Source organism: Limanda limanda, chromosome 1, assembly GCF_963576545.1.
Source record: "Limanda limanda chromosome 1, fLimLim1.1, whole genome shotgun sequence".
NCBI classification, from domain to species: domain Eukaryota; kingdom Metazoa; phylum Chordata; class Actinopteri; order Pleuronectiformes; family Pleuronectidae; genus Limanda; species Limanda limanda.
In genome coordinates, this window is record NC_083636.1 from 28,759,682 (window position 1) to 28,786,376 (window position 26,695).

A 26,695-nucleotide genomic window follows, 5' to 3' on the forward strand; every position below is an offset into this window, starting at 1 on the left:
AGTCCAGCTGTGAGATGAAATCATCAATAATGTAATAAATTGCTGGAATGATCCACTTACTGACCTGGTCTGACTTCATGAACACTCCCTCACACATTCATCAACATGGTCTGTATTTTATTCCCCACTCAATTTGTTTTTCCATTTAATGTCATTATCTTAAAAAAGAACAACACTGATTCCTTTAATTGCTAATCACATATTGCAGTAAAATATGAAAAGATGTTATTCATGTTGAAGGCAAAAAGCTAAATGTGATGATATTTCATATTTTTTTAAATATAAAATGTGTCCATTATAATAGAAATGGACTTTGTATTATAATTACAATATTGTTTATCCTTCAAAACAATGATATTCCTAATTCCTTTCAATTTGCAAGCTAATTCTTTAAAGCTGCCGCTTTGCCGTATTGAAATATGTTTCCGTATTTTGTGTGACTTTTATCTACTTCTATTGCTTTTGAAGTTGTGTGCATCACATCCTTCTCATCTTTCGGCGATAAGGTTTGTTGCTCCACAGCACCAGAGCTTTCCCCGGAAATCCATAGCAGCAGTTGTGGGTGTTGTTTCAAAGCATCGGTATTCCACAGGCACATAATTCAGCTTAAACTGCAACCCGTGGTTCAAAGAAGTCATGAAGTCATGTACTTCCTCCAAGATTTTTACCTTCTTGCACCCTTTTAGCTGAATATCAAGTCAGACGTGTATGTGAGAGACATATCATGACAGTTCGACTTTTGCAGAAGATTTTTTTAAAGCTGTGAAGTCACAAAACCTCTGTGCTCATCCCATCAAGGTTCCTCGTGCTGGTTGGAGCAGCAACAAGACGGCATTTAAACCTTTATATGTAATTTGTGCAAGTAAGAAAAAGTTTAACCTGTTGTCGTGAGAAAGGTGATCAGATCTGGAAACCTAGGGGTCATTGAAAAGACCTTTTAAAAGACACATGATAGGATTTAAAGATTCACATTGCGGTGGTGAGGAGAATTCACTTTCAGCGGGATCCTGAGCTTCTCTTTGTTAACACAAGGCACAGATCCGCTCCTGACAACAAGCAGCCAAGCAAATAGCAAACACTTTGTTTTTCAGATTTTGACATAAGTCACTAAGACACAGCAAATGTCAGTTAGTTATTGCTTTTGAAATGTGGTGACTGATCTCAATGCTCATGTTGTTTGCCTATTAGTGTTGTGCAGGTGAGAATTACTAAGAGGCAAGTTGGTGATTGGTGGGGTAATTCATTTATTGGAATTCGTTTAGAAAGCTCAAGTCCTTTTTAAAGGTAAATACTGATTTATAGACTAAACTAATGAAGGCACTAATTAACAAACTAAAACAAACTAACAAAAAAAGTGCTGCTAAAAGATGCACTGTTTGAATGTGTGTGAATGGGTGAATGGCAAACTAATGTTAAGCGCTTTGAGTGGTCATCAAGACTAGAAAAGCGTTATATAAATACAAACCATTTATCATTTCTCTGAATGCTATGCCAGGAAAAATATGAATGCGTAAGGTCACATCTAGAAATCACGGGCTATGTTGCTGCCATTATCGTTCTTGAATCTAAGGAGATCATGTCATGCGGTGTGACTCAGGGTTCAGTTCATGGGCCTCTAAAGTTCAGGTAAAGGAGGTTTAAAAAACCTATGTGGTCGAACACGTTATGCCAAAATAATAAACAGTCCAAACTACAGTAACATGAAAATGATTTGACACTTTGTCAAAAAACAGGCCCTGTTTGAAGCAGCAATTATTCACTTTAAAGCACCAACATTCAAATGCCTTCATATCGTCCTATATTTAGATGCTGTTCTGTATTGTGTAGAGAGTTGGGAATCCAGCAAAAAACAACATTGGCGTTGATCTGTCATTTCCACAGTACTTTGGGTTTTACATGATATAAGAAAAGGCAATACAAACTAGAAGTATTATATCAGAGTTTAGATTTGGAGCTAACACTAGCAATATACCTCTCCTTGACTGTCACTGAAAAACGGAACTCGAAATATATTGTTATATTCCACTTTGTACCTGGTTTCTCCAATCAGCGTGATTTATTAAATTGACATAGGTGTGCTTTGGTTTACCTTTCTATTTTAGGCTTCGAGTTATATAGAATTGAATGGGCATATTTTTGAAAAAACTGAACTGATTGGTCCTTTCTTCGCAAACAGATTCTGCTGCCCTCCACTTCGAGGGCTTCTGTCTACGTGGCAGGGTGCAACTGTTCTTCAAGGGGCTGTGGTTCACACAGAACTATTACTAACACCGGCACAGTCAGCTCCATGTCATCGTATAAATCAGAAGTCCTGGCCACAGGTGGCCCATAGATCACACAGTCACACCGTGGTGTCTTGCAGAAACAGCGGATGTGCACGCCACATGCCTCGCCCTCCAAAGACAAAATCAATCACCCAGAGTTTCTGGGCTGCCAGCGCTACCTCCACTTAGCCTCTGTGCCCGCTGCACTGTGCCACCTACACCCCATTAACAGCAGTGCAGGGACTGGCCCTCGTTCTGCTTCCTTTGTGCTAACAATCAGCACCCATGGCTTTTTTTTGTGCCCATGGAGACGGACAGAGTAGACCATTCGAGCGAGTTTCTGAGCGATTTCTAAACAATGTTCAACCCTGAGCGAAAGAGGCCTGGCTGGAAGAAGGCTGGCAGCTATGAAATGTATTTACTAAAGAATAGAGAGACTGAGAATTTTGGGCCAAAACTAAGGGCATGTAGCGGAAAGATTTTCCACGCACATTTAGGAAATGTATCGTCGATAAATCAATGTGGACAGTGTGAAACTAAAGCCGGACTAATTATGGTTTCAAGTGGAGTCTGATTCCTCTGGGGAAACATTACGTTATCTTATTGCATTAATAGGGAGGTTTTTCTGTTTCTTCATGATGGGCATTTTTTCCCCAGTGACCTCATCTTCAATCACTAGACTGCATAAATTATGGCCTATTGCACCTTAATCTCGCCCTCCGTGATAGTATGCAGTGCGAAGAGAAATGAACATGGTGGAGTTGACGCTGGATTAGTGAATGATGGTGTTTGGATCTGGCAGACAGGAACACAAACATAGAGGAAACTCGCAAGTCCGATGAGCCACCACATGTCTGAAGGTGGATTTACGATCAATACATATTGATCGGTGTTTTACAATCCAGTCCTCGGGCACTGTACAGTCAATCACTTGGGAATTCAGTATCGAGTGTTTCACGCTGGATTCGGATCTTCTGCTATTACCTCACAACCAATCACTTATATTTATTTCATTCTTAAATATTTAAATTATTATTTGTAGGCATAAAGAAGAAAGGGACAACAAGAAAAACAATGCGTTACGTTAGAGTAGAAATCTAAATTTCTGTTACCACACTACAATCATAGAAATTACACTTTTTATTTAGTTCCAGATCAATGTTTTCTCCATTTTTGCTTTCGGCATTGTGTCATTGCAATCTTTAATCTTTTTTGTACTCGTACATATCAGTTGTAATTTCTATGAATCTATGAAACATTTGCTAGTGTTCAAATACGATTCATTTCATCAAAAATGGTTAATAGAGCCTGATCATTTAAGGGAGTAAAAACAAACAATTCCACTCAAAATACCAATATATTGGCAAATAAATGAAACATAAATTTGATTTAAAGATGTATTTATCAAACTGTTAGAAAATAAATGTCAAAGTAAACATAAATGCACATCTTCTCTGCGTAGTTTATTTGGCAAAATAAAAGTTTTCATATTGTTGTATATCACCAAACAAAAATGCAGATACCGATATTTCTGTGAAAGGCTCGTATCAGTTGTGTATTTATCTGGTAACTAATACATTCGTTAGCCTCTAATAAACGTTAGCAACAATTTGGAAGTTTTTGTCTGTTGCTATTTTCAAACAAAGTGTGAGGGCAGATAATCCTGGATTTGTATAACCAATATGTATTTTGTTGTTAGATTGTGTCTCAATACACAGGTTTGTGTGTGTTCATGTGTGTGTGTGTGTGTGTGTGTGTGTCTCACCTGTATGAGGCGTCCCTGCTCAGTCTGCAGCGTGTTCAGGTCCTGACCCAGGCTGCCTTGCCCCCTGCGGAGGGATTCGTAGTCCATTTTCAGTTGCCCTGCGTGGGCCGACAGCTTGGCCACCTCCTCAGCCAGGGTGACGAGCAAAGCCCGGTCTTGGCCTTTCACCGACTTCAGGTCGGAGTCGTGGTCGGTCAGCGAGTGGAGCAGCGACGTCTGCACACCCTCCAGGCGCAAAAAGTTACTGTTGTAGTCGGGACAGTTGGGGTCGATGAAGATGTTGATGCGAGAGCCGTCGCCTCTCTCGACGGTGACCAGGGCGTTCGCTTCGTCCTGATTGGTGGAGATGTGGGGTAGGCCATCGGACATGGGCGGGGCCTGGTAGTGATTCATGAAGAGGATGGTGCCAGTCACAGTGACAGCCAGCAATACAGCCACAAAGAGGAGGATGGTACAGAGCAGGTAGCTGCAGCTCATCCTCTGTAGGGAGGTAGGAGAGAGGGAAGAAGGGAAGGAAAGAAGAGAAAAAAAAGGTGATGATAAATTCATAAATCTGGGAACATCAAAAAAGCCACAACATAACACCTGCCTTATTAAAAAAAGAAATAACTCCCATTCATCACTGGGGATATTTTGAATGCCAAATTCTCAGTGTTCAGTGATATAACCATATGCCCATCTGTCAAAATGTAGTTTGAAATGATTTATTCAGCAACGGGATGTTAATGCCTGCAAGACCTCTCGGAAATCTGAATTCTCTAAAACTAAAGAAAAACTTCTGTCCGAACACTGTTCATGCCAGTCGAGTGGTGGTGGTGAGGAGGAGGATGGAGGATGCGGACCTGAGGCCATTGAGGCTATAGTAAACATACAGCCCAGGCACCACGGTTCTGTCTTTACATTTCATAGCCAGGAGGGAAAACAATAAAAAACCTTGAATAAGCAATAGCCAGGAAGAGAAAGTAAAACTAAAGTGTCTCTCAGAGCCAATAGGATGTGAATGAACGGACAGAGAGGAGCATCGTCTTAGAGGAAAAAGGGCAGACCTCTACCGGTAACAAAGTCTCCATTAACTCGACTATAAAAGGCCCAGATGAAGGCCCTTTATGATCTGGCACCATTTTCCCACTCAGGTCAAGACAAGAGAGTGATATGGCCCACCTATGCATGATTAACAACGCCTATCCAGGCCCCTCCCCCCTATCCTCCTCCACATGAATCAGCAACTGATGTCTTTCTGATTTTTCTCCACACTGGAGGATGTTCTATGAGAATGAGTGGGCCGGTGTGCCTGTCAGTGTGTGCTTGTTATCTGTTTGTATGCGGAAGTGTGAGCAAGAGCGAGCTCATTAATATGTAAATTGGCTGTACAAGCACAGCCAGGCACACTAATAGACAGCTAATGGTCTGCTTTACGAGAAAGCTTTATGGTTCCTTTAATACGGGGAAAATCGATTGCGTCGTGCAGGAAATCCGCCGCGTGTTTGCCCAATAGTCTTTGTGAAGAAGACATAAAAATAAAAGTTGCAAGTGCCCAAATGATGATGAGGGGGCTGAAATGTGCTATCTGACCACAAGTGTGAAGGGAATACGCCAAACATTGGCTTCCAATTTTTTTGCCGACATGGTTCACAGAACACGTGGCGTGTTATGTGAGACCCGATGATTTATTCTCACACGGGCCTCACTTGTAGCCTTCCTTACTCCAGCACGCGCAAATGCACACAGAAAAAAGGGGGTTCGTGTGAGGCCCGGGGATGTTTTTTTTTTTTTCTCACATCAGTCCCATCTGTACCCCCCTCGGCTTCATTCATAATCCACATGGTCAGACACGTAAGGGGCCTGGGGCCAGTGAGCAAATTTTGCTGAGCCTGGTGAGTCACTGCTGCATGCCTGTGCTTTTTTTGTGTGTGTGTGCTATGTACACAAAACAGAAATACGATTTTTTTGCTGTGATTTTTTTTTTTTAAATGTAGCCCACGAGACAAACAGCAAAAACTTGGTGAATAAGATAAAATATAAATTGGGAAGACTCCTAGAATAAATCTTAAATGTGGACTGAAGAGAAAGAACATTTTGGACAGGATAATTGCTACTTTTATCATATTTCACGTTTTGTTAATAGAGTTCATGCGTATTCTGAAATACAAACAAAGCTTTTAACATCCACTAAGCACATTTATTAAATATATGCATTATTGTTTTTCTGCGACAGCCAGCTCCACTGTGGCTGTTATTTTTCTGGACACCGCTACTTAAGCACTGCCACTGGAAACTGTCCCTAGGCTCTGTTTGTCCAAATGGTTTGGAAACCATTCACAAACACACACATGCAAACACACACTTAAACACATACGGCGTACTGACAGTGCTCTCCTGCCACATACACTTCCCACACGTAACACACACACACACACACACACACACACACACACACACACACACACACACACACACACACACACACAGTTTGAATGCGGCTCTTTGTGCCGAGGACTTGCAACAGACAGCCGAGCGCATTCACATATTGCACATGAAAAAACTGGAGCACTGCTTTGTCAGAACCTTCCCACTTCTCCCTGTTTTCTCACCCAAACACATCATCACAGAAAAGCGCTCCAGGGGAGTATTGCTGCACATCACAATTTTTTTTGAGTCTCCTCGCTCTAACTCAACATGTAGACCCTGACTGCACTATGAAATCTCTCCTCGCATGTCAAACAGTGTTTTAGTGTTTTTTTTTTTTTTTTCCCCCCGTGTAAATGTGAGTGCAGGTGCAGCCGAGTGATTGTGACTGGGCTTGGCTGTGTTTATGTGTGCATGGGGATCTGTGCGGGTGTGTGTGTTCGCTCTGCATAATGTGTATAATGGCCTCACTCTGCAGAATGGCAGCTATGTTACATTAGAACAGTTTGACTGAGCTCTGTCGCTAGCGGGCCAAGACATCAGTGGAAGCCATCATCTGCACTGCTCTAAATTCATAGCAAAGTGAATGTAAGCATACTTAATATGGGGAAAGATATACGCTGGCCCTCTTTATTCTGAGAGCAAGACACACACAGAGCTGACAGACATCTGCACACACTCTGAACAACTCAAACAAGAGCAGAACATATTTCTCATGAAACTTTTTAAAAATCCACTGTAAACTAGACTAAATTATGTCCTTAGATGCTAAACCAATGCTAAACTTCAGGGAACAAAAAGCTATCGGTTCAGCAGAGACTGGAAGTAAATACAGGAAGTCATGGTATAGCATATTATATGCCACGCCTTGAGACTAAAAATAAAGATGGACAACACGCGTCCAATTCCCCTGTTGAACAAAAATTAAGCTAGATTGTTGAGTGGAGTTACAGAGGTCCTGCCAATACAGCGCTGGTAAAACAGTGAGTCCGTCTTAACTGTCCATTCTGATGTTTCACCCTCTTTTTATGGCATCAAATAACGGTAAAATAATTTGGCGTGTAGTTTGACTGTTTAATTTGTCCTATGTCCCATTCACTAACATGGAGGAGGCAGGATTTATGACCTGCCCTGCAGACAGCCACCAGGGAGCATCAAGGTATTTTGGTTTCACTCTGTTTTATAAGAGAAAAAGATAAAAATAAAATTATGTTCATATATATATATATTAGGGCTGTCAAAGTTAACGCGTTAATCTATGCGATTATTGTGAACTAGATTAATGCGATAAAATATTTTAACGCAGTTAACGCAGCTTTGTTTACATCCGGTGTGCGGAAGAAAATTCAGCTCCTCTAGCAAGCTGCCAGCGTCGCACTTCAAACACAGCCCGTCAAATGATAAGTCCCGTCTGAACTAAGGACAGCAGGAAGAGTTGCTAGTTCAAGATGTTGCCACCCGGTGGAATTCTGCCTTGGAGGTTATCAAACGGATCCAGCGAAACGAGGGTCCGCTCGCTGCCATCCTGGCTCAGCGCTGGCTGAACTGTATTTCTTTTATTTTGCCGTGTTTGTCTTATTTTGAAGGCCCACAGCAGGAACTTCTTGAGATTAGTGTAGCAGCGCACCCTTTATTATCTCAGAAGCAGATTCCCCCGGTCTGAGTGAGTTGTGTCGCTCTGTCTGTTAGAACTTCTCCGCAGTTTGCTCCGGTCAATGTCGGGTGTGGAGGGTAAATTACGTAGTCGTCACTCAAGCCGATGTGGAGAATACGTATTCGTAATGGTGTCTCAAATACACTTTTTTTTTAACTTTTTACTAATCTGGATGTTTCACTGAAGAAAGAAGCATTGTTATTGTTTCCAAGGACATTTAGAATATTTTCAGCTGTTGTTTTTAAATATTTTTTTTACACAATTTATCATACATGATATTTAACGACCTGGCTGCCACTTTATAGGTAGGTGTTATAGGCCTGAGTCTCTTTGAAAACACAGCATTGTGTAAAATACAGGCTTTCTGAAGTGATTACTCGTTAATTCATTAGATTTAGTCTTTAGAAGAAAAACAAACTTTTAATCACGATTAATCGCGATTAATGAATTTCAAAATGTGAGATTAATTAGTTAATTTTTTTTTATCTATTGACAGCCCTAATATATATATATATATATATATATATATATATATATGTGTATATGATGTGGAGGTGGCTCAGAGAGCACCAATAGCTGAGACTAGTTGGACAATCGGCTCCTCCCTGGAGTCAAAACGCAGAAGCTGAGCTGCCACACAGAGGAGAGACACATGGGAGACAGGAGACACACGAGGACAACACATGATGAGAGACACTGAGAGACTGAGCAGCAAAGCCGATGTGCCAGCTGAAATATCTGTCAAGTTTAAGTAGGGGTTCGACTTATGTTTTTACCTGTGTGTACAGAATAAAAATATACTGAAAAGCAACTGGTTTGTCTCTGGTTGTTGGGCTGAGACCCCGGTGGCATCGGGATATGCCACATATGGTTATGTAGATTATGAATTAATTTTGTTTTACCATTTCTAATAACAGACGAATGTCTGTGACAAAACTACCAAAACAACAGGGTTCAGTTTTTACGGGAGAAAATAGCAGCACAGCCTAAACAAGGAAACATGAGGTTTCACCCACCTCAACCCCCCACCTGCGGCTCTGCTCAGTACAACAGAATAACACAGATCAAGAGGTCGACACAGCGTTTCCCATTAAATACCTAGACTGAAGTGAGAACTGTTGTTAGTTGTAGTCTTTTTTTATTTGTATTATTCTCATACACTATATAATATAAATGTACATACTGGTGTTATTAACCATTGCTTCATTTTAGACCTACATGCAGCGCTCTGTGCCATGCTGTCACTCTTTCTCACACCCATCTGTCAGTTAGACTGGTCATTTGTGACACTGGGAGAAATCTCACCCCTTCCCCCTTTTAGTGGCCCAGTGGTCCGTCAAAACATCCATAACGTGTTTTACAATCTTCTGAAGGTAGAAACGGCAACACATCCACATGATATGAGTTCAGTCATGTAACAGTTGGACTCATATAACTGATACTCAGAGACCCATGGGGAATATGACCTGTTCAGATGGTGTCCCAGTTCGTTGTTTATTTTTTATTGTAATAATCTTTTTGATGCTTAAGGGTTTTACAGTTAAAGCTGAACCTCTAATGTATAATATAAATCTTGGTTGTTGTACTAGTGTGACGGCTGCTCTCAATATTTGCTCTCCAGGAATGGTCTAATATTGTATTTGAATGAAGGAACAGGCCTGGGGACGATCTTTTGTGCTTCCAAAGAAGAACCAATGCACATTTTATGAGGTAAGACTGACAGAATGAATTGATTGAAAAAAGAATGATAATAAGGAGTGTAGTTTTTTCTCCCTGCCTAATTAATTTTTTCCCTGGTCGGTAGGAGATAAAATGCAAAAGAAACCGGCTTCATGTCCCAGCGGTAAGCTCTCAATTGGGCTTAAGAGTTGTAGAAGAGTAATGACACAGAGAATAGGATGCAAGTATCCTTTTAACACATAGTTTTTTTAATGAGTCTCTCAATCTCTCAGCAGGAGCCCATTCAGCAATTAGTGTCTGACTTTCATATCCTCTCCTGTCTCCACTCATGCCACAACATAGGCCTTTTTTTCTTTTAAGAAAAAGAAAAAAACAGGAGGGGTTTTCTGATGATGAAGAGATAGAAAAGGGGGAGGGAGATGATGGCGCTCTCCCACTCAAGAGCATTGGCAGACAAGTGTCGGACGGAAAGGCTTTGTGTGTTCATTAGGTGAGAAGGAAACCAGCAGGAATCTCGCAAGCTCTCTCTCTTTCATTTCTGAACACAAACATACACACACACATACACACACACAAACACATATGTGGAGACAAACTGATGTGTACACAGGAAGACATTCAAAATGAAGCTGGCCATCTAGGGAACATAAAACATCTTTGAAGAAAACAAAGTTGGCACATAGCAATACTGATTCTCACACTAACAATTTTCAAAAAGTGTTTTTTTTACCAAGCCCATTTCCTTTTCCATTTCATTCACCTGGAGCTTGAATTCCACTTTCACATCAGTACTCAGTGGGTGTCTTCTTCCCACATTCTGCCAGGCTCCTTTCCCTGGTACACCCGTGATCACTCGGCACAGTTCAAAGAATCTGCAGGGGCCTAATCCCATAATTCTTGTGTGTTTGGGTCCTCGCACGGAGGTTGAGCCACCGCTGCTGCTCGGTGGCAAAATGTAATGTGTAATGTGCAATAATCCTCCGCACTGCCAACACCAAAGCGGCGGAAGGAAGCGGATTGTGACAAAAATCGTCATCAGTTAAACCAAATCTCCCCCGCAAGTGAAAACAAGTTCACGGTGAATCCCTGATTTTACTGAGAGGAAGGTGGTGGAATACAAAGACAAGATGACATTTAAATGACTTAATGAAGGGATTTCACATACAAAACAACATTTCATCAAACCAGTCCCTCCATTCCTCTCCTGTTTGATGTTTGCTGTATCTTATACAGACATAAAGCTTGACAGTTGTTCCGAATAAATCCTACGCCTATTTAAAAAGTAGTGGGTTACAAATTGTGAATATATTCCAGAAAGGATAACACCAAAATAAGAAAAGAAATGAAAAAGAACTCTCACAAAAAAGGAACGATTAGTTAATATACTTTATTAACTAACTTGTGAGTGGTCAGGGTCCGTCCTAGTACAAGTAATTACTAAGTACCTTCTAGTTTGGTCCATTTAGTTTGGTGCATATCCCATTTAATAGGATGGATGCACTCGTTGAATAACCTATACTGCAGCCAGCCACCAGGTGGCGATCACAACGCTTTGAGCACCCATGTCGTCCATCTTCTATAGACAATGTTTGCTCTTTATTCAGTTTTCACTATTATGAACAGACATTGTGCACATATATAAATGCGTATATACACCCGTCAGAGTGAGATACCGGAAGACGTATGTCACCATTTGCATATAAAAACACGGAAAACACAATAGGGTCAGTAGACTACTGGCACTTGACAACATAAGGGATGAATAAAGTACATAGACTCTCCCATTAAACAGCTGAATTACTGTCAGTTCTCATTTTAACTTTATGTAACAAACCGTGACCAAAAAAGAACACGGTAGAGTTCTACAAAGTTTCTGTATAAGCCTTTCGTATAAATGAGAGATGAATAGCGACAGGAAGTTGGCAATGATCTCATACATGGCCTCTCTACAATCTAACTGATGGGAATCTGTCATTTCCTTTAAGTACTTTGAGTCAGTAAAGCAAAAGATTATGTATTTGTGTTTTTTCTTAATTCATTGTTTTTTGGGGGGTTTTAACAATATGACATCAATTGCGAAAAGTCCCAGATGTAAATAAACATAAATTGTTGTGCAAAAAAAACAAAGCATGCGTTAAAGTGTGGACACATGCATTCTTGCCTGTGTGTGTGCATGTGTACGTGGTGGGTGACAGGGCCTTACCTTGGCCGGGGTCTCCCTGGCAGTATCTGAGTCTGACCAGCGATGTTTGAGCTGGGAGGAGCTGGGTACACACTCACAGAATGTCTGCATGGGACAAACAGACAGGGCCACCAGTGTTGGCGTTTGTTCAAGTCACATGTGCAGTCAAGCATGCAAGCACATGAGCACAAACACACACACACACACACACACACACACACATATGCATGCATGCAAAAAAATCCCACTGAGAGACACAGTCTGGATCTGAGGGCTGGGCGCAGCACATTTTCAAACCTTATGTAATATAAAAATCATTGTTAAGGATAAATGGTGCTGGCACTGATAAACCACGACTACCTACACACATAATTGCACAATGACTAAGACAGATCTGAACAGACATCTGTACATCTCAGAGGTATCATTGAATTCAATAGTTTATGACAGGCTCAATGCATCTTCTCAGGGAAAGATTTGCAAATCCTCAGTGCACGGATCCGATCAACTAGAAATAAAAAGAACGAGTATTTCCCTGAATGCTGAGTGGGTTCAGGAGGTGTGGAGGAACGCATTCTCACATGCAGGCACATGTGGGCGTTTGTGTGCAAAATGTGATAGTGACATCGCTCAGTGTACAGCTCATGTATACGTGCTTTTGTCCGCATGGTTGTAGCAGGTGTTCAGATAAAAGCAGAGTAATTATAAAGGTGGGGGCTTTGTAAGTGCACCAGGAGAGTACATCATTCCGTGACCTTAAACACTGCCTGCTCCCACTGTGGAATTGCTCAATTAGCCTGGGACAACAACATCAACACAAAAGCACACACACACACACACACAACTGCCTACTTGAGAATAGAAGGCAGCAAACACTAGCAGTTAATGTATCAGCATGTGTTCTCTATCAGAGAGTATGTGAAGGTACATGATTAAGAGTAAAAATAGTCTTTACACAGGTTTAATTACATGTATGTATTTATTTGATCACTAGAGGCAGATAAAAACATGAAAGAAGCTAACATGCATCAATCCATTCATCTGGGTAATTTGAATGTATTGGCAATATCACAAATAGATTAGAGTTGCTTTGTGTGGAGTTTAACTTTGGAGAAGTTTGAGCTGCAATATTCACTTTGCATTTGCACACATGTGACCGGGGCCTTGGGATTGGTCGAGTGCGTGCATCATCAGGACCATGATAGTGTGGCTCCTCCCCCTGAACAGCCTCTTCACATTTGATTTCTTGCTAATATCACAAATATTCCATTTTTTTTTGTGAGAGAGCACGCACAGTATAGATATGTGTGTGTGCAGCTGTGCACATATATACAATTGTGTTTCCTTTTCAGTTGTCAGTGGGTGAAATGCTGTGTATGCTCATCACACACTGATTGTTGTGATGGCTGACCAACGGTTCACCTTGTTTTTCTTTAAAGATTCTTTCTCTTCCAGTAAGAGAGGGGGGAATAAGAGAAGTTGGAGGGAGGAGATAGACAGGGTGAGATTTGGGAGAAGTGAGCTGAATTCTAATGAGCAGCCTTGGGTCACTGATAGAAATCTATGTCTGCTCTGCCTAAAACATTGCAGCTGCCTGTGCTCCCAGTGCACAGACGAGCCACACAGCTATCATTACTAAATAAACAGACGCTACAGTGAAGCGGCTAAACAAACTAACAAGTCCACGATGCCGTAAACTAAATTGGAATTAATATTAAAGCTTTAAAAACCCGCCGATAGAAACAGAAATGGGCACGAGTGCTTTCCTGCTGCTGTGAGGTGAGCACACCTGTGCGCAGCTACGGAGCCAAATGGTACAGTGTGTGCTTGCTTTGTTGCAGGAGGGGAATAGATACAAAAACATAACACACACACACACACACACAAAAGCACATGCGCAGAGAACAAAGATGGTGTGTTGCAGCTGCTTCCCACTCAGATCACTGACACACTGCCTTCCCATTACGCTGAGCGGCACGTATCAGAGCTTTAGTTTGTTCACCCCCTGCCTGCTAATGCTCACATTGGGTTTCTTAGCTGCCTGTGCACACACACACACACACACACTCACTCACAGCGACACATCAGTATCTGTGGGGCTCCTTTTTGGCAGTGGTCCCGGCACGGGCATGACTGCTTGGCAGTGTTTGTCTAGTCCTAATCTGACTCTGCAAGCTCCTCCATCGGAGAGGATTTACACTTAATAGAATATTTGAGCTTTTTATTGGTCGGACCTTATAGGCAGAATCCTATCTGATGAGCCGCGTCTTAGAAGACAGGAAGAGCTCAGACTCATCCTGGACGTGACTGAACGTATACATGCTCTCTTTTTCGAATTAGCGTACCCAGGTGTTTGCATGTGCGTGCACGTGGACTGAGATCTTAGCGCCATCTAAAGCTATATTGATTGATTTAATGTGTTGTTCTTAGAATGTATTTGCTGAATACCGTTATGTGTGAATCCCTGTGTGTTTGTGTTTGAATGACAAGGACTTTAGCGAGGACTGTTTGAAACCACCGCACTAAGCTGATGGAGTAAAAGAGGCTCTGGACATATTAACTTGTGGTTTTACTGATTATTTCACACAGGGGAAACCTTTTCCCGAACTCAAGGGCCATTTAAATTTTTACAACATGAGTGGGCCGAACTAAATTACTGAACACATATTTTCTGTCCTCATTTGTTTGTGGTTGTGACTTTAACCTTTGCGATTATCAATATAACTTTTCTGAAGTTAAATTGTTACCATGGTTTAAAGCACTTTGAAATTATAGGGTTGGATGATGTCTGTTGGTATGTGAAAATGTACATCAGGTGGAGGGGGGAGGAGTCCATGTTTGCTCTAGGCTCTGACATAAATAATCATAGGCAAATATTATTAGAAATTGCATCGCCGTGCAGAAAAAATCTGCAGCTTCTCATTTTTACCTGGTGCCAAATAATATATCAAACATGCAGCTGGTGGTTCCTCATATCATCTGTAACCGTAATTAACGTGATGACAGGCCTAAATTAAAGTTTGTGTTCGTTTGTGTGTCTCTGTGCACTGCTGTCAGTACTCGTCAAAGATAGTTTGTGAGAAGCCACTCTGTAAAACCGGCGTACAACCACCACTGTGGATTTCTGCTTTGCCAACAAATACAGCAGAGTGTAACAATGAACTATGGCCGAGGATGAAAGAGCTTTATTAAATATATATTTTTAATCAGTAGCAGTTAATGGAAATAAGTGTGAGTTTAAGGCTTTTCGGCTTATTTAAGCCGTGTCAGATACATTAACTCTTAATCAGATTTTAAGTACCATAAATAACCGATGTAATGGGATCAGGGCCCGAAAAATCTTGATCAGGACATGACCCATAAAACACAGGATTTAATATTATAGTTTATGCATATTTTAAGTTATAGCCTGCATGGGATTTGACTGTGTGTGTGTGTGTGTGTGTGTGTGTGTGCATGTGCACGTGTGCGTGTGTGTCTGTGTGTGTGTGAGACAGTGTGCACCCAGATATCTGAACATCGCTTAAAGTCATTATTTATGGACAATGACCAAACCCCAGGCAAATTTTTAACTGTGAATGAGTAAATTACTTAATTTACTATATCAAACTGACCTGTCTAATGTGATGGGTGGAACTGCTTAACTTTGGTGAGGCATCTGATGTCAGATGGTAGTGATAATAATGCTCACAGCTAGCTTTAGTCAAATCAGTTTACTCATAGACCTTTGGTAATTTGTGCTAACATGGAATTGAGATAAAAAGGCAAAAAACTGTGAACCTAACTAACTCTTATATTTATATATATAAATGCATATTTAGGGGACATATATCTCTGAATGTGTGCAATTTCATGGCGGATTGATTGGATTTATGGGAACTGTTGGGCCTTGGTGGTGGTTTGTGCTTTAGCTGTAACCAGTAGTGGAGGTGAAAATAAAAGAATACTGAAAAGCGAATGGTTTGTCTCTGGTTGTTGTGGTGAGACCCCGGTGGAATCGAACACTGCCACAGTGTCGCCCGACGTGGGGCTACATGCTGCCAGAGACAAACCATTGAGAGTGGATTGGCCAACTAGTCTCAGCTGTGCCAATCCCCTCTTCACCAGGACGTGCTCACTTAGCCTCCCACTACACCAGTTCACCAACATTCAGAGTAAAAACTTATATCAGATTGTAGTAAATGGTTGTGTGTGGATTTTAGGTGGTGGATGACAGAATTGGATTTGCTTTTCAATTTTAGTATTCAAGCTTTATATGACCTCTTACACCAATGGCCACTTTTACAATTTCAGTCAGGCATGACCATGATCATAAAGAAGTTTACTTTGCATGAGCTGCGGTTTATAAGACCACTGCATTTAACAGATGAAGCAGACCACAATAGAGCCACAGTGGAGTTATACCCAAATAATATTTTAACCTTCACCACCTCCTTCATGAAACAAAATTGAATTCAAACAGCAGCGGCAAACAGAAGAATTCTGCATGCACTGCTGAATATGATGAGGTGTTTACTTTGCCAGCATCTGTATTCTGTTCTGCAGACCACAGAGATCTGGGGTCTGGTTATTTTAGAGGACACTGCCGTTGAGGATTTAATGGGCAGCATGGCAGCTTTTGAGAGACTTCAAAGGGAATATTCCCCGTACGGCTAATGGCTGATGACAGAGCTGGAGACTTGTTTTTTTTTTTGTTTCTTGGCCACTGGCTCAGAAATAACAGTTTCCGTGGAGAAGCTGGGACACGGCTGTGACTTGGTAACAAGACTAAGTACCTTAGATAATATGTGACATCCAATAATGGCAGCTCTGTCAGTGCTCTATTTTTCATTTCCTCTATTCAGATTGTTTGTACACAAAATTCCTATTTTCTTTTTTGGTAAAACAGAGTGAGAGGATGGGTTTTTAGAATTTCTATATTTACAAGATAACACCTTTCTTGCATCTGCTCAGAAATCAGCTATTTCAGAGGTGTAAACAAAATATATTTTAACACACGTTGCCAAGTCTTAACACATCCAAACATGCCACAGTTACAACAGGAAGTTAAATCAAAGCCCCTTATATGGATGGAAGTTCATGAAGAGAGATGATACTTTCAAAACTTATGGGTTATGATTTTTTGATCACAAGATTCTGGATTCATGTTTAGGATATATAAACCATGGATAGACACACACAGCTCCTTTGGCTAAAGGAGACTAAAGAAAACAGGGTTTCTCACTTTAATTAGCATTAGTATGTGAATCTAAAGCTGTTTTCGGACATGAACAGAAAATTGGATCCGGACAATTCCCAGAGTTTGCCTTTCAAATATGAAGAGAGATTTCAGAGTCAGTCACCTTCACGACAACAGGATCATGTCTGGAAGATTTAGGTGGAGGGTGGAGCCCTGGTAGAGCATGTAACGAGAAAACATGACCTATAAATTCTCCTGAGAAAATCAAATGTCTTTGTTTATGCACATGGACACTGGCAAAGGGCCCCTTCCATATAGAATCTCATCGACCTTCCCAGTTGACAACTTCTTTGACCTCTTCCATGTGAATGGCACCTAAGATATTTGTATTCTTTACGTTTTGTGGCCATAGACATAGCACTTATTTTGTCTTGATTACCACTGAAAGTGCTATTGCAGTATGGATTTTGCCATTCACACACACATTCATGTGCAGCGTTTTCTCTACGAGAACCACAAAGCTGTCAGGGTCAATTTGTTTTGTTTGTTTGTATCTTGCCCAAGGACACGATGGTATGCGTAAGGGGAAGACTGGGATCAAACAGACTAATAGTTCGAGAAAGACACTCTGATCCACATCCCTCTCTGCTTCCACGCTGAGGACGACCCGCTGAGCCACAGCCTGCCCAACACGTCCATTTGCTTGCTGTGGATTTTCTGGAGATGTTCAAGCTGTATTCTCACATGGACTAAATCTGACATTTACCAAACATTTTACCAGGGATCTGGCAAAAAACATTCCGGAGAAACTGATTCAGACCTTTGTAGTCTCACATAAAAACACCTCTGCAAAATTTCAGGGGTTCAAACTTTATTCTATGTCTGAAAGCAGCTTGAGTGTCTAACGTGAGTCAAAGCTTCCTCAAGTACACATCCTGTGCAAAGTCAACGAACTGCATCAGCTCCAGCGTGTGCATAACAAACAGCGAGAGAAATGCACTTCACCTTCAAAATAAGACAGCATGCGGAGAACAAAGGGGAGGGAGGGACGGGAGGCCTGCAGGAGACCGGGGAGATGAGTTCAATCCTAAGAGACAAATCACCCGCTCTACCCTCCACTGCCTGTCCTTGGAGCTCACACTGCAGTCGCCCACACACACAGGGAGTGAGTCTGTCACCCACTACTGTCCCTGAGACGCACACACGCACACACAGGATTGAAAAAACATACTATCAACGCAGGGACTATTATAAAGCACACTATCACTATGAGGTCAGAATGGCTGCTTTGTGAGCGTGAAGTGAAACTGAAAGATTGAAAGAGGGCTTTCTGTTTTGATTGGATGTTTTGTTACCTCTTGTCTCCCAGGACACAGATGACTTGAGACTCCTCTTGCTGATGCTCCCTTATCTATTCAAGCTCATTTATTAGAGTCTAAACATGACGAGGCTACAAACATCTCGACATTTAAAATGCTGCATGTTTATCCTAATCGTTACAAGTTTTTTTTTCCTGTACCTTTTAATTTCTCATTCCCCAGCTACTGGTCCTGCCATTCCCATCCATGTGAAGATGAAAGATCTCTATTTGAATTTTCCTGCCCTGAGGATTTTTTAACCATATTTGCTTATTCCGCTTATTCTTCTTTCCCCTCCATTGCCCTCAAATAGAGCTGGCTAAATAAGGAACTGTTGCTGCTGTGGGCTTGTATAAGGCCTATTGAGACATTGAATGCGATGTCGGGACTTACAAATATACTTGACTCCCTTTGACTGGAAATTAAACTTTCATGTGCAGGATGCAAGCCAAGTGAGGGAGAGTTCAGTACCACTGCATGACATGCCAAAAGCAAAAAGCTCAACAGTGGACAAACAGTCAGGATGTATTCTAATGGGAGCTTAGGAATGCCAAAGCAGCACCACTGTGGGAGTAAGAACTTGGGTTGGGTATCGTTTGGGTTATTGTAGAAAACGGTGCTAAATCGTTTATTATAAAATGGAATGGGTCAAAACTGATACTTTTTCACAATATGCAAAAAAAAACAGTCAACGATAAAAAGCTTTGTTTTTGACAAGACAAATTGAAAGTGGGATTTTGACATATTAATTATAATATGTGCAAAATCATCATAAATCCGATAACGCAATAAATGTACACAAAATAAAATGTTCAGGTAATATTGAAGCCCACAAAGGAAAAAGGAAGCCCACACTGCCAGCTGATGTGCTCAGCAGGAGGTGCACAGTCACACATACGCAAATACAAAAAACAAATATTGGCAGTTCAACAAACTCCACACGAAGCGACGCCATGATTTGCCTCACCGCAGGAAGCAAACAGGAACATTGTGTCATGTGACCAGGCCCAAACACCTAGGATTCCTTTGCTTTCAAACGATTTCCGTGCGTCGCCAGGTGCTTCATTGAGTTCGTTGTGTTGCTTCATTGACACAAAATTGTTTTCGTCAATTTTTTGCGCATTGAGATAAGAAAGAAAGTAAATGCAATGATGCAAAGGACCCAAATCCTCACACGAGTAAACAATGGAACCTGTGGCATTATCCGTGGGAAAATTAGCTTTGGTGTGAATACAGCTGGAGTTTAAGAGGCGGCTAATGTTACGTGTTGCCAGAGCCATGTAGAGAGTGTGCTGCCACCAGAATTAAATGTAATGTTAACCTGACCTAAGCAGTGATGTTTATGCTGCTTGTAAGCAGGACTACTATTACAGGACAAAACTCAGGCACCAAAATTAAGCACTGAAAAATTGGTTCGGTGAATACTGTCTGGAACCAAACCCTGAAAATGAAAAAAAAATCCTCCTAAACAGCGAGAAACCTTAAGAAGAGAATAACCATCATGCATGTTGCCTGCTTACAAACCCACCAACAGAGACGTCTTTATAAAGGAGCTTATTCTAAGATTAAATAGAAAGGAGTTAATAATGATGCTATTCCCTTTTAGCTTTGTCAAGACAAATTAAAATGATTCTCATCATCACATCGTAACTTCACAGGCTCACATCCATCTTCTCTCCTCTCTGCTTCTCTCTACTCCCCACTTCTTGTTCTCCTTTCGAAACTGCCGGCCACTTACAGTCCTGATTGCAGTTGCTGAGCACACTTAAGTGCACCGGCGGAATCATGCGAGCCCAGGATCTACAAATATCTTGCAGAGACATTTGTACACACATATACACACACACACACACACACACACACACACACACACACACACACACCTTTATGCAGCCGCACACGCAGACAAACGCACAGACACGCCATTAAAAGACAAGATGGATCTCCGCCCTAGAGCCTTGCTATTTTAATAGCAGTGCGATAAGAAGGCAGACCCTCCTTCTAACTGGCTGAAATGAAGAGCCTCTCCGTAATGTATACATTTGCATATATCGCTGTGTGCAAACTACACAGGCTCTCATAAATAATACATGCATGTTATGGATACTGGTGTCTACACTTCATGGTGCCGCTACCTCGCAGGATGACTTATGGCTGCAGCTCCAGCCGCATATCACGGCAGCGTTACGTGAGTGCTTTCATTTGTGTGCCTCTGTCTGTCTGGGACTTTGGGGCCGTCTCTCTCTCCTCGTGTGTGTGTCCGTTAGGGCGGACGAGGGAGAGACCCTACAAGTTGACAGTTTGACCTTGGGAAAAGAGAACCGATTTTGATGCTGATGGTGTGAGACAAATGTGATGTCTGCTCATTTGCTCGCACTGTTTTGTGAATATGTGTGTGTGTGAGTGTGCAGGGGTGAGGGTTTATATGTGCAGTGCTTCGTTTATGTAGAAAGCTGCATGTATTTGGATTGGTCTATGTGCGTGTGTGTGTGTGTGTGTGTGTCCATATACGTGCACAGCGTGACCAAATGATGTGTTGGTCGAGTGCTATCGGGTGGTAAGTGCTGCGTGTTCAATCTCTCCCTGAGGGGAGGTCGAGCTGCAGCGGGTGTAGGCCTTCTAAGGTCATGGGTTTCTGTAAACTCAACTTTCCTATCGTGGACTCAAGTTGTGCCGTCACACAACACAAACAAATGAGTTCCTTTATGAAGTGCAATACCTCACCTCTCCTCCTCTGCGTTCCATCCTCATCCATCTGCGCTGTCCTTAAAAGTGACAGCGACAGATTCCTCTGACTGGAGTCTTGTTAGCGGTTAGAGGTACCCAGCATGCCATCGGTGTAGCGATACTGCTGTAGTGGCACTACTCGTAAAATACAAAAGCAATTTCCTCCAAAGGGCCTTCAGCATAATGGAAGCATTCTTGCATTTCGGTGCAAAATAACCTTTCGGAAGCAATCGTCAGTGAGTGCGGGACGTACTGGAGAAGTGGGATACGTGCACGCCATGAAGGGGCCACTTGACGCAGCGTGTTGGGTTTATTTACTTTCTTTTTCTTTACTGAGAGGATTATAGGTCGAATCTGCAACAGGTAAAGGTTTGTGCAGCTGTGTAACTTATTAAGAATGAATTTAGTTTCCTCATGGGGGTATGATTCAATGTTTCTAAATTATGGACTGATAAATGTGAAAGAACAGAAATAACTGAGAACATTCATACTAACTGGCAGAAATAACCTAACATGGTGAAGCAACTAGAAAAGAAGAGACAGGGCATTGTGCATGTGACACTGCTACTACCCGAGCAATAAATACATGAAGCTGCGAGCACCTATGTGCTGCTTTCCATTTCATGAGAAAATCCTAAGTGGCTTAGTGGAAACTATTGAAGTGAAGTGTGAAATTAAACACCATGCAGATACACATATGCATGTCTGGTATAGAATGTATTGCACCATTTCTTTTCTTTTCCATTTCTTTCCTTTCTTGACGACAAAATCCTTAATAATCCTCCTCATTTGAAGAACCTCGACTGAGCTTTTCGCAAACTACACAAAGTCAAATCCATTTAATCTACCTGCCAGAATTTGCCAGTCATCATGACCTGCGTTTCCACCGATTGATTTTCACCCTTTGGTATAAAGTTGCCAAAGAAGTATTTCTTACAGATAATTGCAAGTGTCACTTCTACTTAGTGTCACTTAATGCAACACTTGTATCTCATGTGCCACATTGTCCAGAAGTTACGCAACAGGTTAATACTTCATACAAAGAAAATGCAGTTTAGAATAGATGTTGTAGCACATTTTGAAATATTGTTACATTAACAGTTGCTGAGGGCAGAGTTATATGCAACCTAGATTGTCACTTTGCATAATTCATTCCAACTCAATTCAAAATACCTGATTCGGGCCCCAGGGAGCAAACCAAGGCGAGCAGGAGGGCCAAGAGAAGTGCAAAGACAATTCATCCACACACAAAAGACCAGACGAAATACTGACAAATCTAAAAATACTAACTTATATAGAAAAAAATAATTTCAGCAAATACAAATAGGTCATATTAGGTTAAAATGCATTCAACAGGTTAAACTGACCATCTTTTACATTCTGTTCCCCTGTCTGACGGCGTCTTGAATAAACCCAAAGCTCCCGTAAAGCAACATACTTAATTTCACACCCTTATCCCCCTCCATAGAAAAAGAACTGAGACAGCTTTAGGTGAAACACAGACAAGTAGAAGAGGATTTAAAATGGAGGGACGTTTTATTCTGAAAAGCAAAGATCTAAATTCAGTGAGAATATGCGAGCTTCAGAAATATCTTGCTCTTTGACTTTTTGTAGGAAACAAAAAATAACTGTCACATCTGTCATTTATTTCCACAAATGCAATGGGCAATGTCACAGAAAATGTCATCCCAATGAGCAGTCTGATGGAGGGGACCAAATCAAAGTGGAGTGACTGCGTGAAGAAAATGGTTGAGTGTGGTTAGCTGGTGCTAAATATCTGTCACGCTCCGTAAAGAACAGACCAGCTACTCGCTGTGTTTACCGGAACGGAACAAGATAATTACTCAAACTGAGTTCACGTCTAACAGGTTTTTTATCACACGACACAAAGTGTAGGTTCATTACTTAGATGCTAAAAAAAAAATCTGTATACTCTATACTTCAAAACACCTAATGAGGAGCCAAGACAGATCACACCTAGAGTGATACTGCGAGATTCAATGTGTCCCCATGCACGAGCTGTGAACTAAATTATGACTGTTATGTGATAAAATACACTAATGCTGGTTTTAATATCACATTATTTACCAAATGTATTAAAGAAAATCTATTTTTATGAGTTGAAAATGGCTCTTAACACCACCTAATGTTTCAAACTGTGTTGGACCTTTCAGGGCCAATGCTTACATAGAGTCAACTGCTTGGGATCTCTCTTCGTCATGACCTAGATCAGGGGTGTCCAAACTTTTTATCCCGAGGGCCACATACAGAAAAAATTTGAAGGTCTGGGCCACTCACGCCGCCACCCCCTCCGCCCTGGCGCGGACTGTTGACAGTGCGCCTCAATTGCCTCGCTCAGGCCGGGGGGTGTTCTGAGGGACAGCTGGCAGGTCAGGGGTGAGTTGGGCGCCACGTAGTCACTAAACTGAGAAGTGCAATACAGTGGGCCAAAGTCCATTACATTACATTACATTTAGCTGAGGCTTTTAGCCATAGCAACTTACAATTAGTGCATTCAACCCCGAGGGAACAAACCCAGAAGAACAAGAATCAAGAAAGTACAATTTCTCCAAAAATAAAGCAAAACTACAAAGTGCTATAAGTAAGTGCCATTTAAGTGCTACTAAATTGTTAGTTTCCAAAATTGTTAGTATTTTTTTTAGATTTTTTTTTTTGATGCTGGCCAATTCAAAAGGGATGGCGAGCCGCAGATGTCCCGCGGGCCGTAGTTTGGACACCCCTGACCTAAATAATTATTAAAGGTGGGCTGCCCAACGCCACCAGCGAGACTCATGGGCAGGAATGTGGAAAGCCGTGCTCACTCAATTAATCAATCAATCAAATTTTATTTGTATAGCCCACATTCACAAATAACAATTCGTCTCATAGGGCTTTAACATGGTGTGACATCCTCTGTCCTTAACCCTCAACAAGAGTAAGGAAAAACTACTAAAAACCCTTTTAACAGGTAAAAATATGTGGAAACCACAGAGAGAGCCACATGTGAGGGATCCCTCTCCCAGGACGGACAGAAGTGTAGGAAAACATCATCGGGATTAAAGATTTTTAGCAGCATCGATGAGGGTAAACATTTTTGAAGCACTCCTGCCCCTCCATGTCCTCAGACGAGACTGCTTCACCCCCCCGCTTTCTATCCATCGGCTCGGGACCAACAAGCTACTCAAAAACCCGGCCGTCTCAGCACCAGCCACATGTGCCGGCAGGTTGGAACAGCAATGAACAACAATAGTCTTGGCTGTCGAAGAAAAGCCCTACACAATAAACAGATTTCAGATGGAAACAGTCTAAGATGAGCGAGGGTGCAAACGGGAAATTGAGGCGCTATTAAACTTTACAAAGCGCAAAACAACATTGGTGTCATTTCCCCATAATTGATAAACACATTGCCCAGAAAAAAAAACACATGTAAATCCTTAAACCCTGCAAAGTCTCCATTTGTCACAAAGCGACGGCAAGTAATTACGGCAGACATGTTTATAAGGTACATGGCCGTTTTTGAAAATGTGGAAACTTTAAAAAAGCGAAGGACGCGCTCGGGAACTTAATTAACGCGCCGCGCTGCTGTCAATTCCTCTGGAGTTACGAGATTAGGCCACTTCATTAGTGTCTAGAGAAACAACAGACAAGAGATGAGAAAGGCAGAGCTCAGCCAGCGAGTATTCGGGAGACAGAGGCAAAATAAAAGCCTCGGAAGAGACACTTTCAAGGCGGCAATTATGACGCAGAAAGAATGTAATTATCTTTTTTTTTTCCCCAGAATGCCAGGAGGCTCGGAGTGTCTGCTAATAATGATGGGTGACAATCTAATAGACCGCAGATATCCACAGCGGCGCGTGCAGGGGCCTTAATTGGCATTTCAACTTGAGTGGCTTGTCTGAACACATCCAGCCCCCCCCCCACACTCTGTGGCAAACATGTCGGAAGTGCTCTCACCCTGCGATCCTTCCTGGCTGGATGTGACACATTTGATCAGAGGAAGTTTGGTGTCACTGTGCAATTCCACACTGTCTGACAGCTGGCAGGAAGAACCCGGAGGTATTGTGAGTGTTTTAAAAAATTAAACAGTTAAAGCCACAGTCACGTTTTGCCACGAGTCCCTCGGGGGGGTCCTCGAACTGTTCCACACCCAATCCACAATTAGATGGCGAGACGCGATCTGAATAAAGATGAGCACAGGTGACTCGAGGAGGATTTGTCGCAGATTGTTTTAAGTGCCTGGTAAGACGAACAAGAATCACAGCTTTTTTTCTTGATATTACTCCGATTAATAACTATCCATATTAATTAACTGAGATCTTGAAAGATGCTCTCGGCCTCTCTGCTCCTGGAGGGAAACGGCATCGAGTGGCATCTCACTTCAAATGACTTTTTCTCACATGAGCTGCGGTGACAGAATAAATGATCCACTATAATGGATAAACCACTTAGCACCTTGTTGCAGCCTTTCCCAGGGTGCCAGTGTGAACACGGCTTTATGGGAAATGAAGCATTCGGTGTAAAACTCCTGCGGGAGGGAGAGCTGCAGCGATGAGTTAAAACGTCTGGACTCCTAATGGAGGCTTCGGTCACGAGAAACAAACCACAAAAGTTTTTTTATTTTTTATATATTTCCCATTCCCTCCCCCAAGCTTCTTGTCAGCTCACATTTTGCACATGCACTCTCCTCCCGCAGTCACTTCCCTTCCCTTGCTACTCAGCCAAACAAGTCGATTCAAGGAGCTTAGTACTCTGATTGAAATCATAAATCCTTTTTTTTTATGCATCTCCAGATTTCCATTTTGTAACATTTATTATTGAGGGGGGGGGGGAGGGGGTTATTGAGAGCTCGGCGTGCAGAGACACTGAGAATAGCTGGCAGCGTCGGAGGAGAAGTGCTAATAAGCAACAGTGAAGGTGAGATAGTGTGAGTGCAGGCGACAGATGTGACAAGCTGAACTCGCTTCTGATAAACAGCGCGGAGAGGGGGGTCGCGTCTCTTCCCCCCCCCCCACCCGCCCGAGTACTCTGATCAGCGTTTGACCGTTGACCCCCCCCGGCTCACAGTGGACTTGTAATTGTGACAAGGCACATATGGCGGATAATTATTTCGGAAAATAATCTGTTGCCATGGCGACGGCTGACCCCTGACGGCGGCCGATGCACCCGTTTCATGTCCGGGCTCAGTTGGTCGGTTGGTCGGGGGGGGCGGTTTCGCCTCGTTGCCCTCTTAAAGTGCTGGCGGATTAGAGATGTACATTATCACTTTAATCTCCCTCTTTAACCCCTTCAATCAGCCCCGCCGGGGCCCCCCCCCCTGCGGAGAGAGCGGACCTCGCGCCGCTGAGCTGCTGAGCTGCATATGGCCACGGACGGACGTATGCTTCCCCCCCCCCCCCCCCCCCCCGCCGCCTAGTGTTCTGTGAAAGCCTAATACAAAAAATACAAAAATAAGACTACATTCTCTGTGAAGTGCTGTCCCT

The 26,695-nt window shown here is 42.2% G+C and overlaps 1 protein-coding gene across 1 annotated transcript in view; it reads right to left on the minus strand.

Moving 5' to 3' along the window:
• fibcd1b (fibrinogen C domain containing 1b) overlaps positions 1-26,695 on the minus strand; it is a 117,492-nt gene that overhangs the window by 76,341 nt on the left and 14,456 nt on the right. Inside the window, 2 exon segments of the mRNA XM_061074778.1 lie at positions 4,030-4,509; positions 11,973-12,056. Coding sequence (XP_060930761.1) covers positions 4,030-4,509; positions 11,973-12,056 — 564 coding nt within the window.